The 13,172-nt window shown below is 48.4% G+C and overlaps 1 protein-coding gene across 1 annotated transcript in view; it reads right to left on the bottom strand.

The window, feature by feature from the left end:
* TGFA (transforming growth factor alpha) overlaps window positions 1–13,172 on the bottom strand; it is a gene marked incomplete at its 5' end in the record, with an annotated part of 68,404 nt that overhangs the window by 16,620 nt on the left and 38,612 nt on the right. The window contains one exon of the mRNA XM_080813637.1: window positions 2,019–2,136. Coding sequence (XP_080669763.1) covers window positions 2,019–2,136 — 118 coding nt within the window. The remainder of the gene's footprint in view (window positions 1–2,018; window positions 2,137–13,172) is intronic.

Here is a 13,172-nt window from a genome sequence, read left to right on the forward strand (position 1 = left end):
AGTTTTCTCATTTATACAACAAGAACAAGAATTCCCACTGGTGAAGGGAGTTGTGAGGACTCAATGAGTTACTATATATGGAGAGAGTGCTGGGAGCCAGGCCTGGCACCTAGCTACAGCTTTTATCGAAAGCTTATTATTAATAGCAATATTTATAATGTGAATGGGGGGAGAGACAGTCAGTCATCCTGATTATCCAAATGCAATGGTGTGTAAGTGTGATGGACGATTAGCTCCCTGGGCCAAGAGTGGGGCTTGGGATCCCCAGTGAAGAGAACAAGAAAGCATAGGCACCTCTGCTCCCCTTCTCCCCTACCCCTGCCCCACTGGCTTTCAGAAGGCTTCCACCTTTACAGGGTAGGGAGGGCTCAAGTTCTGCAGACTTGACCTGGGGGCCTCACGCAGTCTTCCTGCGAGGAAGAAGGGAGACAGCCTGCTTCACTAGGTGAGGCTTGTGCCCACACTGGCATAGCTGCACCGCGGGAAGAGGAAAGCCCCGCCCCCTGCTTTTTCTGCACAGACTCTCCAGAGCCCCAGTAGCTCTCGGGCTAATGCATCCGACACCCTTAGCATCACGGTTAAGCGCTCAGCTTCAGGAGCTAGACCGTGGATGTTTGACCGCAAGCTCTGTCCTGTGACCTGGGCACGAGCTCTCTGTGCCTAACTTGTAGGGTTGTGGGGAGGATTACCCGAGTTACCACACAGATCATGCCTGGGATGGTGTCCAGTGTGAAGCGAACAAAATTCAATAAATGCCGGCTTTTGTTAACATTTTAGTATCACTTACTGGTACTATTAAGTTGGACTATATGGAATTGCTACCTTTCCACCAGTCGTGACCTATAGAAATGACAACTTCATATAGATGGGTGGTTTCAGTTGGGGGTGGAGGGTGGATTTTGTTTCTTCCCACCCCCCCAGGGGGGACGTTTGACAATCTGGAGACATTCTCGTGGTCACCACTGTAAGGTGCTCATTCTCCTGGCACCCGGTGGGTGGAGGCCAGGGTTCCACTAACATCCTTCAATGCCCAGCAAAGGACCACCCAGCCCTGAAGGTCAATAGCACCAAGGTTGTGTACGGGGCCACTTAAGAGTATTCAATTACGGACAGATTCCTTTTCTTAAAACTTCCTTTCCCCAAACGAACGTGCCTCTCACTGCCTAGAGAATAAAGGCTCACTTCCAATAAGCTCTGGCCTCCAATTTGTCTCCAATCTTGTCTCCTCCTGCTGTAGGCATAACAGGTAGCCCATAACAGCAGGCCCCCCAATGCTCCAGGTCCAGAATAACCTCTCTATTCTCCCCACTAGGCATACCCTAACATCTGCTCTGGGGAGCTTTCCTCAAGTGCCTTTCTTTCCCAGGCTGGCTGACCATGGCACTCCCCAGTGGCTCTTAGGTAATGTGACTCCTGGGTCCCATTCCTGGAGATGATGATTCAGTGGGGTGGGGTGGGGCTCAGCTCTACTTTAAGCAGCAGCCCCAGGGGGCCTGTGCTCGGCCTGGCGTGGAAACCACCACGTGCTGGTGCACATCTTGATTTCCAAGCTGTTTTTTGTTCCGTTACGGCTTATGTATACTAACTGTTTGCATGCACTTCCAGCTTATTTTATTAGCTGTGCTATAAAGATGCTGGAGGGCAGAGACCTCTTCCTGGAGACGCTGCCTACTCAGAGGGATCCAACCCAACACCTTGCCCTCTAGGAATTCTAATGAGTGAATTAAACTTGGATCCAGAACTTTACAATAACCCAGGAGTAACCCGAGGTGCTTGTGAAAAATGCAGACCCCCAGGCTCCAACCCTCAGGGGTTCTGCCTCAGTGGCTTTGGGCTGGGGCCCTGGAACCTGGATTTTTCACCAGCTGGGTGTGAAGCAGGTGCCCCTCAGGCTGCTGCTCTGATCCTTCACGTCCAGCTTCCGGGGTCTCAGGCATGTCTTGTGGAGGTAAATGTTCTTGTAATTGATTGCTGGGGTGCCCCCAGCCCAGAATCTCAGGACACCAGGGAACACTTACACGCATGCTGGCTTGTCTTCCTGCACCAAAAACCTGCAGGTTCCATGGAAGCAGAACTGACTGTGGGAATCTGGGCAGTCATTAAAGTGGGACACCACAGCTGCAGCCACAGGCGGGTCTGCGGGAGAGAGAGAAGACGTTTGGGTCAGACCCATGGCTTAGCAAGACACATATGCAGTCCCTCACCGACTGAGGAGCAGGGGTGCCCTCCTGGTTGGGATTTCTGGTCCCTCCCTGCCTGTCGTCCTCAGCACACCCTCACTTTCTAATGGCCCGTCCAGGACCGGAAACACCTGCATCACGTGCTTCCCAGCAGGGCTGTGTTATATACTTACCTTGGTTGGAAGCAAAACCATCTCTCCAAAAGATTCAGTGTAATTCAGAGATACTGGGGCGGTGTTTGCTACCAGAACATTTAAAGCCTATTCTCCACGCGACCTGATTTTACTTTTGCAAAGTGATAGTGATCATTCTTTTAAGAGAGCCTTCACAAAACTCTGTTTTAAAGCCAAGAAACCAGAAGGTAGTTACAGAGGAGTACTAAATGACCATTAAATCGATGCTGAGGAAGAACAGTTAATGACACAGAGAGATGCTCACGATACGTTATTGTCAGTGAAACTGGTACATTTCCCATTTGTTCTGTATCATATAATTCTACTGACATAAAAATCCAGATACAAAGAAGTCTGGGAAAGCTATACATAAAAATGGTAGCAAGAGGCTCTCTGCGGCAGGGGATGAGGAGTGATCCTGCCATGAAGGGGACTTAAAGCCCAGAAGTCCATCTGAGAGCAGCACAAAGTGTGCTGGGAAAGCCGGGAGCAGGTGGGACGGGCAGCAGGGAAAGAGACAGGTCCTGCTTACAGCCCTGGCTCCTGCCACTCACAAGAGCCTGGGGGTGTCACCAAATCTCTCTGGGTTTTTCTTCCTTGGCTTTCACATAGGAATAAAAACAGCCACCAGGAGCACTGTATGGAACAACACATGAACAGACCTGACCAGGCCACAGGGCATCACTTTGAATTTATTGTAATGGACTCCAACAGCCTTGTTTCATCCAAATAACACTTGAGACCCTGTAGGCAGTTATTTCAAGATGGCATGACAGATGTAGTTCCCATGATTTTTCAAAAGGTTCTCTGATGCTTGTGTTTTGGGGAGTGGGTCTTTCCCACTTATTTTTTTGGAAAAAATGTTCTTAGAGCTCTTGCTCTTTGAGAAATCCCTGTCCAGTGGCAGCCTACAGGACGTGTGGTCCAACAGCCTCAGCAGGGAACAGCGGGCCTGCGAGTCTCAGGCCTGGGTGGTTGAGGAATGGGCTTGTTCGCTTGCTGACCGTGGACACTGGGACGCTGGGGCTGGACGGGTCTGCTGCAGTTCACCTAACTGGCTTCTCTGTGTTCATTACCTTGTTGAGGAGCAAATACAGAGAGATGACGGGCTGGAGACTAGTGGATCTAATTTGATTTAGACCTGAAAAAGGCTTTTGATAAAATCCACAAAAGGCTACTTAGACGACTTCGTCCAAGTGGATAGTGAGAGTCCCTGGTCAGGGTTCAGAGTTGGGCTCCTCAAATGTCTGTGGGCCAGCGACTTTACACCCCTGGAGCTCATCAGAAAGCCAAGTTCACAGTCCCCGCCCTTGGACCTACTGAATTAGGATCTTTGGGATGGCGCCCAAGAATCTGTGTGATAAGATTTCCGGGTGATTTCTTTTTTTTTTTTTTTTTAGAAAGAAGTCAGGTTTATTGAGATAGAATTGATGTGGTGTACCTGGGCTGTCCAGGTGATTCTGATGCGCACTGATGTGGAGACCCAGGCTTGTATTACACACACGACACACTGTTTAGAGACAAAAGACCTCTTAGAAAAAAGCCAAACAACAGGGGTCTTGAAAGGGACCCTTTTTGGAGCTGGTCCTCTGCCAGCTCTTCAAAACCCAAGTGACCCTAAGGCCTGCAATCTGCTGACATTCTTTGCGGTCAAGTGTCAGGTCACCAGATAGACCCTGGAAGAAAACTCGGGATCCGTCCTTTGGGAACACTACTCTCTAAGACGGGTCGGTAAGGCGTAGACTCAATGCCATGTTCTCAGTTAGCCTGTATTTATGGCTATTTTGCCTCGTCTCATAAGTGACTCAAGGAGTCTTTATAAAAATCGGTCTCATCCAAAGGGGATACAAATGGGAAAGTCAAGTGAGAGAGACAGAGGCAGAGAAGGAGAACGGAGCTGGGAGAGAGGGAGACAGAGACAGGCAGTGTGAAAGGGAAGGGGAGAGCAGGCAAAGAAGAATAAGGAGGGGGTAAGAGCAAAGAGGTTGGGTGTCCGGCTCATATACAAAGACACACACAGACTATGTGCTGAAGCCGAGCGGCGAACGGAGCCCTACGCCTCCCACCGCTGCCTACGCAAGGATGCACGCGGCTTGTTAGATGGAAGTGCGCTCGTTCCGCACACGCAGGGCAGTCTCAGCGTGGCCCAGGTCTACGGCCACAGAGCAACTCGTCTTCTGGGGCTGCTTCTGAAGAGCACCTCATGTGTTACAGTGGGCAATATCCTCCTCGATTTCCTGGTGACGAAGCTGAGGCATCCGCCAGTGTAAGCCCTCTGTGTGTCACCCAGCTCGCTAGGAAGCCAGCGAGCCCAGGCAACAAGGAAGGTCCCTGCCACGGTCATGCCGACAGCAGCTCACGCACGTCCGAGACCAGGATGAGCACAGGTACCTGATGTAGAACTCGGGCTCCATAATCCCCCCTGCCTGACGCAGCCCGAGGCACCGAGGTGCCAAGAGAGCTCGATGCCAGTCAACTATCATAAGCATGAAAACCCTGTTTATTTTTGAAACCTTTTTCCTGACCACAAAAGTGATCCTTCGCTGTAGAAACCTTTTGTAAATACCAGTGTAAGATTAAACAAAAACACCGTGGAGTATAAAAAATAAAAGTACCCCGCAGAGACACTTCTCTACATACTTCACACGTGCACTCATGTGAACATACTACTTCCTCTGTTACTTGCATTCCCCTCTCCTTGATATAATCACATCTTAAAAGCAAGCATTTTGTTTAAGAATCGGTGCAGGGTGACACCCTGGCCCCTGACCCCTGACCCCAGGAAGGTCCAGGTGTGCAGTGTGCAGGTCAGGTCCTGTTTCCAGCGGCACACTTGGCAGCTTTGGGGGACGTGATCTGCCCTTGAGAAGTGGAGGGGAAGGAGGGAACTAGACTGTGGTCCCAGGAGGGAGCCACCCCGTGGCCCTGTGCTCACCCTGTGCCACCTCAGGGCAAGCCAGCCACAGACTGAGGGGAGGCCATGGGCACGCGGGCCCCTGGAGCTACTGTGCTTGCCTCACAGGCTTGGGTGCCCAGAAGCCCCGTGCCAAGTGGGAAGCGGGCCACAGGTGTGGGGCAGTGACTGTTCGGGTTCTAGGGCTTTTAAAGATGTGTGCCTCAGACACCACCAGAATCAGCACAGAAAACTCCAGTGCTTCAGCATGGTCAGCCCAGACAGATAAGAAGCTTCTGCATGGTTCTGGAAGAAAGGGAGTCTGGGAAAGGTCAGGAGGGGGAGAGGAGGGATTCCCACCTCCTGTATGTCTGCTGTGTCCCTGTGCTGTTCGAGTATCATCTCTGATGCAGGCAGGCCAGACAGTCACGCCACGTGGAGGATTTGCTCAGTAACTTAAATCAAAATGAGCTTTACAAGACAACCCCTGAATTCCCAGCACTGTCCCAAGTCTCTCCTTTTCCCTTCCTCCTTATCTCTCTCTCTTCCTACTCTTTGTCTACCTTCCTCTACTCTCTCGTCCTCTCCCCCTCATCATTTGTCTGTCTTTTCTTGAAAACTCAAGGAAATACCAAGCAGGGGAAGGAAAGGCCTAGCTACTTAAAATGGGAAAAAACCTCTCGTGTAGGAAAAGGCGGCTGTGAAGGTCAACAGGTAACTCCAAGGAGGGCCCCGCAGAAGTCCCGGCAGAGCGGACAGACAGCTGGCCACCCTCCCCAGGGCTCTGGACCCTGAATTGGTCTCCTCCAGGCCCCGACCCAAGTCTGATTAGTCTTCAGGGCTGATTGGAAAACCAAATGCTCCCATTTTCGGAACAGACCTCATACCGAGCCCATCCATAGCTGGAATTTCAAAGCCGCTCAGTTTCCGTTGCTCTGAAATTTACAAGAGGCCTCTCCGACACTGTTAAGCAAACGGACATCTTGCAGACACCACGGTCTCCAGGGAAGCTGTGAAAGCTTTGCCCAGAGACCACAGACCCACTAATAGGGCCAGGAGCCCAGCTCCACTTGTGGGAAAAGGGCCTGGGATTGTAATCACAGGACATGAAAACCAGGGATTCAATCACAGGAGGGGTCTCTCCAGCTCAGGAGGGCCAGGGAGGCAGCCATCTGGACAGTTCCCTGAGGAGCAGCATTCACACCACCAAGGGCCATCGCCCCTTTGCAGAGCGGCCCTAATTGGACTTTCTGGGCGGGTCAGGGGAGCCGGCCACAGCAGCGGCCCCTCGCTCTCTTCTCCAGATGTCAGAAGTTGCGGACGCGTTTGCCCGTTGCAACGCTTACATCATTTACAGCCATTTCATCACTTCCTCAAATATCATGGCTAACTTTGTGACAATTTAATAACGACGCCTGGCTTTTTAGCCGGAACTTTCAGCCAAGGTTTCTGACCTGGGACTAAATAGTTTCTCTTCAGACACTACAATGGCAAAACCAACTAATGCTTCTGGAATGTCTAGGAGAAAAAGCAGTAGATGACTTTAATGAAGACGGGAGCGAGCAAGCGGCCTCTGGTGAAGCCCGGGGAGGGCACGCAGGGAGAACCACACTCTGATGCTCCCTGGGGCTGGGGGCCTCCATCCTTCTCCAGTGTCAGGCTCAGTTCTGGGATGGAGGCGGCTTGGTGCGGGCCACCCTCAGGCCCATCGACAGGGCTGGCAGTCCAAGCACATGTGAGGCAATGCGGGAACTGACGGAGTTAGCCTGCTCGGGAAGGAAGGGCTGGCTCAAAGGTGGGCACGCAGGGGGCCGAAATGGTAAGCCAGGGCTTTGAGAAGTCAGGGGTGTGGGATACAGATGCATCTCCACATACAGAGAGGTGAGCAGAGACTCTGGCCCTGGCGGGTTTGAGGGGTGAGACTCAGAACTCGTAGAAGATTTGTAAGTGATCCTGAGGATAAAGAGCACTGTCCATATTGAGGGGGGGCGACACTGGTGACCTCTACCACAGAGAGGAATGGCCCATGAAGATATATTAATGAGCGTGGGCATTTCCTAAGGTTGTGTGAGTGGGCCGAACAGGGGGGTGGGCAACTTTGAAATGAGCAGAGGAAATCAGCAGAGCACGGGAAAGTAATCCCTGCCACATTTCCAGGAGGAGGAGAACACACCTTACTCCCTGGGGCTCCTGACCAGGGAGGGGATCAGTTTTGCTCTTCTGGAGATGGGTGTGTAGAGATCAGTGTAATCACCCAACTCGTTCACTAGTAAAACCAAGAACAACAAATACTTGAAAAATAACAAAGCAATTTGGAAAAAGTTTGACTTCCGAGTACCAACACTTGAGAGAGAAGGGACATTTCTTTTAGTTAGGCAACGAAGGGAAAAAGTCACTTTCACTAGTGCTGGGGTTCCTCCCTCCGCCTGAGGAGGGGGATGTGGTGGGGGGGAAGGGAAGGCAGGGTCATTTTTGTGACTATCATCCCACCCCCAAGATTCTCAGCTTCCTGAGAGTAACTCCTATATGTAAAAGATACATATTTTCCCTATAACACAAGCCCTGAACACAGATTTACTAATTCTTCAGCAAGCTTTTCCAACACTGTCTCGTTTTGATCCCATTGGGCCTCCTTAAACTGGCTTTTAGACGCTACCCACCCCTCCAACTCCACTTAAGGACATGGGCACCGCATCATCTCATTAAATGTCCAGCCACTCTGTGGGGTAAGCATTAGTAGTCCCTGTTTAGTTTAGGTAACCCTGCCAATGGACATACAGTTAGCAAGTCTTCGAAAATACTAGAATTATCAATTTTTCTCCCTTCTTTCTGATTTTAAGAGAATGCAGAGCTGTAGAAAACGAGGATACTATTCGAGTCCAGGAAGAAGGCTGGGAAGGCGCACGATCTAAGTCGACAAATCACGGGGCAGCGAGGAAGAATGCTTCACTTGTTAGGCTGCTTCCAGTAATCAGGAAGGGGCGCTTTTAGGAGAAACAAGAGGAAGCATTACTTTATTTCAGGGAGAACTGGGAAACGCCACATATGGAGCTTATTATTTCCACAAGGGAGCAGCGGCTGAGAAGCAGGGATGCAGAAGGGATTTCCATACGTCCACGGACGGCACGGACGGTTAACTGAGGAGCAGCTGGAAGTGGGCTGGCGGCTGACTCATGGGATGGTACTGAGCCCTTCACAAAATACACTTCCACCACAGCCCCAGCCTCTCGGCTGTGTGGTGCCCAGGCCCCCAAAGACCAGGGGCTTCCGGCTCAGAGCTGAGTTAAAATGGACTCTTGAATTGCTATTGTAGCTTTAAACAAGATGGTGTGTGTGTGTGTGTGTGTGTGTGTGTGTGTGTGTGTGTGGTGTGGGGGGTCGAATCCCTAAGGGAACATTTAAGCTAATTCAATTCCCTCTGATCATGGCTCTCTTCGGGTAAAACCCAAGGGGAGCATCAGATGTGATGGAACTTCTGAATTCACAGAAAGGTATGAATAAAGAAGCGGGACGATGTATTTTCTACTTTCCCACAAAGATGCTGGGTTTTAAGTGCACAATGTACGTGTGTGTGTGTGTGTGTGTGTGTGTGTGTGTTGGGATAATAGATACACATTCAGAGCGAAAGTCATGGGTGGTATGTGACCCCAGTGGGGTTTATCCTGTTTTGTGTTATTTGGAAGGCCTCACCTTTTCCTAGTCCAACAGGGAGAAGAGAATAGACAACATGAACACAGAAGTACTTCGCTAGGTTCATATCCTACCTAAAGGACCTGGGCTTAGAGCTTTTAACCCAGTGGATTTTCTGAGGTTAGACTATGATGATGCTAATGATGGGATGGTGATGACTTATTAATACCAGCCACTATTAATAAATTGTCTACTAACGGCAAGTACTATTGCCCAGCATCGTATACCAGAGAGTTCCATTTAATCCTCACAAAAATCCTGGGCTGTAAGTCATTACTACCCCAGTCTTATCGATGAGGAAAATGAAGCCAAGGGGTTCGAGGCTTGTTCCGTGCTGCTAGGTTAGGGAATGGCGGAGGGAATGGCAGAACGCAGGGTTGGCTCTCTCTAAAGCTCTTGCTCTTTCTAATGCACACCACATTGTCACTTCAGAGGGGGCGTGTGTGTGCGTGTAAGAGAGAAAGAGAGAGACTATGAGTAAGGTGAGGTTAAGAAATCCTTAAGTGCACCTTCTGTAGTTAAGACAACTCTTCCATTTGAAGAATAAACAAATCAGGAATTACCATGAAACATGCAATCCTCGGGACCATTTTAGAAGTAAAAGAGCTAAGAGTCCCAAGGCAAAATGGTTTTAATTAGCAAAGAGGCTTCAGGAATCTAAAATACAATCTCAGTGTAGTCATGTGAATTACAGGCTAAAACCAGCATCTGCATCCTCCTTTAACGATGTCCAGCATACATATTTCAACTTGGCCTCTGACTTGCATTCAGCTCCGCCAGTAACACTACTTCCTCCCCCAAAGGGCATGAGGAAGGAAGAGGCATGCGTGAGATGCCCAAGGGGTCCTCACACTGCATTCTAGATCCATTATGGGTTAAAAAAGATGGGACTAGAAGGGGATACATCGGATCCAGAAGATTATCTCTCCCACTGAGCTCCTCTTCCGCCTTCTGCCTTACGACCCCGTTTCTCCAGCCCCCAGCTTGCTCCTTCTCTCCCTACCTTGGCCTTAGTAATTTTAAGCAAAAAACCAATTAAGGAAATTGCAGGTTCTGGTTTTGCTTTGAAGACTAAAAACCAAACCTCCCCTCTCTCTTATTATTTAATAATTTGATTTCAAAGAGACAGATCATTTCTTTTTTTTGTATCTTTAAACCAGAAAGCCCCTTATTCTAATTACATCCTCTTGGGTGTCAACCAGCATTTGAAACTTCATTTCAAATTTCCATTTACAAAGTAAACAGGGATATCTATGTTTGGCTCTCATCAGCCGGCTTTGAAACAAAACGTGAACAGCTCTAGTGAGTCCTGCTGGATGGGGAATTCTGTTTTGGCTTTGTTGAAGGAACAGCCCCGTTGGAGCCCAGGGCTACCTGGCTTTACAGTCTGTGTGTGTGTCTCTGTTCTCCTCTTTATTAATATCAAAATTGTTAGGTAAAGTGGTTGGCAGGAAACCCTCAATCCACCCTTAGGAAAAAAACGCTTCCTCTTGTTGAGTCTTTGAACCATAATCCCTTCAAACCTTCCACACTGAGTACATGTAAGCACTACTGGGATGATTGTTTTTCTAGAACATTCTATTCCCTCAGAACCTTTGATAGATGTCTTTTTCATTTACAGTCTATAGATGTCGTCTGGGTGGATAAAGGATACTCTTCATTTCAAGTGAGGAAATTGAGGCATCCAGAGGTAAAGGCAAAGCTCAACAGCCTTAAAAACACAGATGTGAATTTGTGGCTGGGAATTTGTCCCATGACAAAAATGTGACTCTTCTTTTTTTCCTCTGGGTGTTACAGCAATGACTTGTGATTTCTCTTAGATAAAAGCCCTTTGAGATTATATTTCAGGGCGAAGAAACCTAGATTTTAAGAGAGGAGTAGGATTTATGGCAATCATTTTTTCTTTTATAATTTTCCAAATTTTATGAAATAAACATTTGAGTTTGAAAATAAACATTTAAAATCAAAGCCATATGGGGCATCTGGGTGGCATAGTCAGTTAAGTGTCCGCCTTCGGCTCAGGTCATGATCCCAGAGTCCTGGAATGGAACCCTGCATTGGGCTCCTTGCTCAGTGGGGAGCCTACTTCTCTCTCTGCCTGCTGCGCCCCCTGCTTGTGCTCTCTCATTCTCTGTCAAATAAATGAAATCTTAAAAAGAAATGAAAACCCTACCCACAACACTGAAAAGATAATTAAAATACAAACAACTTGTATTTTTTATTGCTTTGCTCTCAGGGTTTTTTTTTTTTTTTTTTAAGATTTTGTTTATTTGAGAGAGTGAGTGAGAGAGAGAGAGAGAGCGCACAAGCAGGGGAGGCGTAGTGGGAGGAGGGAGAGGCAGATTCACCACTGAGCAGGGAGCCTGAGGTGGGGCTTGATCCCAGGCCTTCAGGATCATGACCTGAGCCAAAGGCAGATGCCCAACCAACCGAGCCCCCAGATGCTCCCAGAAGTGTTGTTCTATAGGAGACTGGCCTTAAGGAACCTAGATTTGAATCTGCATAAGATCAATCATGTTACTGTCTCATGTTTTATCATTAAAAGCAGATAATGTGGAAGGAGACACAAAATAAGTATTTAGAAAATATGGAGGATACTCAGATGCAGGATGTCTAGTAAAGGTTGAGCTCAGGCTTAGCCTCTAGGCAGAGAAACCTTAAATGCCCCTATCATAAACAACAAACCCCTGAAAGAACATGATCCACGTGATTCCACTCCATTTCCAACCCATACACCTCTATCTTTGTTGTTGTTTTCACTTGAAAGGCCAACAGCAGTGAAACCATTCTATGAAGGAGGCAGGGAATGGAAGAAAGAAAAATATATGGAGCAGAGACTCCCATGAGTTTTCCCAAAACCATGTTCCTTTCCCTGCTAGGCAGAGACTGCATTTCCCAGGCTCTCTTGTCGGCAGGTATGACCCTGTGACCAGATGGTGGCCAAAGGTTGTGAGCAGAAGTGATGTGTACTCCTCCCAGGTTTGGTCCATAAAAACCTCTGAGATCTCTCTTTTTCTTTCCCTAGCTGATGGTGAAATGGAGAGAGTTCTTCCTAGGGCATGGAGGAGGGAGGGACCACAAGATGGAAATAGCATGGGCCCTTGACTAACTGCATGGAAAGAAGTCAGCAAGGCCAGGAACACCCGCACAGACTTTGACGTGAGGAGGAAAGAAACAGCACTCGGGGCTTATCTGTTATAGCAGGAGAAGTACTCTCACGCCCAGCCTGAAGCTTGCATAGGGTCTGGGGGGTTTCTGATGAGGGAGAAATCCTCTTAATAAATCATATCCTTTCTCCTTTTCTCCCTTTGTTCCCTTCTGGGAACCTCACTCAAATATCAACATGTCTTAGACTCAGAATCTGAAGTCAGTCTGGCCCTGCTTGGAAGCCTCCACTTGGCATCGCTTGCTCCTCAGCTGAATGTATGTCCTGTCCATTCTCCAGCCTACAGGGGTTGGGACGACTCTCGCAAACCTCCACAGGTGGTAATGGTCTTTTGGGGACTAGGAGTGACCCATCCTGGCTCTGGATGTTTATGAGATCAGCATTTTTAACTGAACAAAGCATGGATGGAGCAAAGGTTGCGTCTTAAGTCAAAGTCTGAGAACAACACAAAATAAAAGGCAGGGATGCCATAGTCAACATCAGGCAGGACCCAGCTGTTTGGACTGAAATGACACAGCTGATGTCAATTTCCTGGGATATCAAAGTGCTTTAGATGAAAATTACCACAGCAGGCTGGCACCATAAGTACTACAACTTCAGTCTTTGTCAGACAGAAGGTGAATGTCCTACAACTTCTCCAAATTGCCATATCATGCAAAATCTTGAATCAATTGGAAAAAAATACATGACCACCTGACCCAGAATATCTTGATAAAATCTCATCATCACTGGGGGCTTTTTATCCACCCTTTAGTGTTACTGATATTGTGTCCTATGTAAAACAACTTAAAAAAATTATTTGTTAGAGAGAGAGAGAGCACAAGCACAGGCAGACAGAGTGGTAGACAGAGGGAGAAGCAGGCTCCCTGCCGAGCAAGGAGCCCAATGTGGGAATTGATCCCAGGACGCTGGGATCATGACCTAAGCCAAAGGCAGCTGCTTAACCAACTGAGCCACCCAGGTGTCCCTGAAACAACTTTTATAACAACCCCGCCAAGAGTTTTTATAGGTTATTTAAAAAGTAATACAAGTTCATTGTAGACATTTTAGAAAACACAAAAATCCTAAGA

The sequence above is a fragment of the Martes martes genome, assembly GCF_963455335.1.
Source record: "Martes martes genome assembly, chromosome: 9".
In the NCBI taxonomy this organism is placed as follows: domain Eukaryota; kingdom Metazoa; phylum Chordata; class Mammalia; order Carnivora; family Mustelidae; genus Martes; species Martes martes.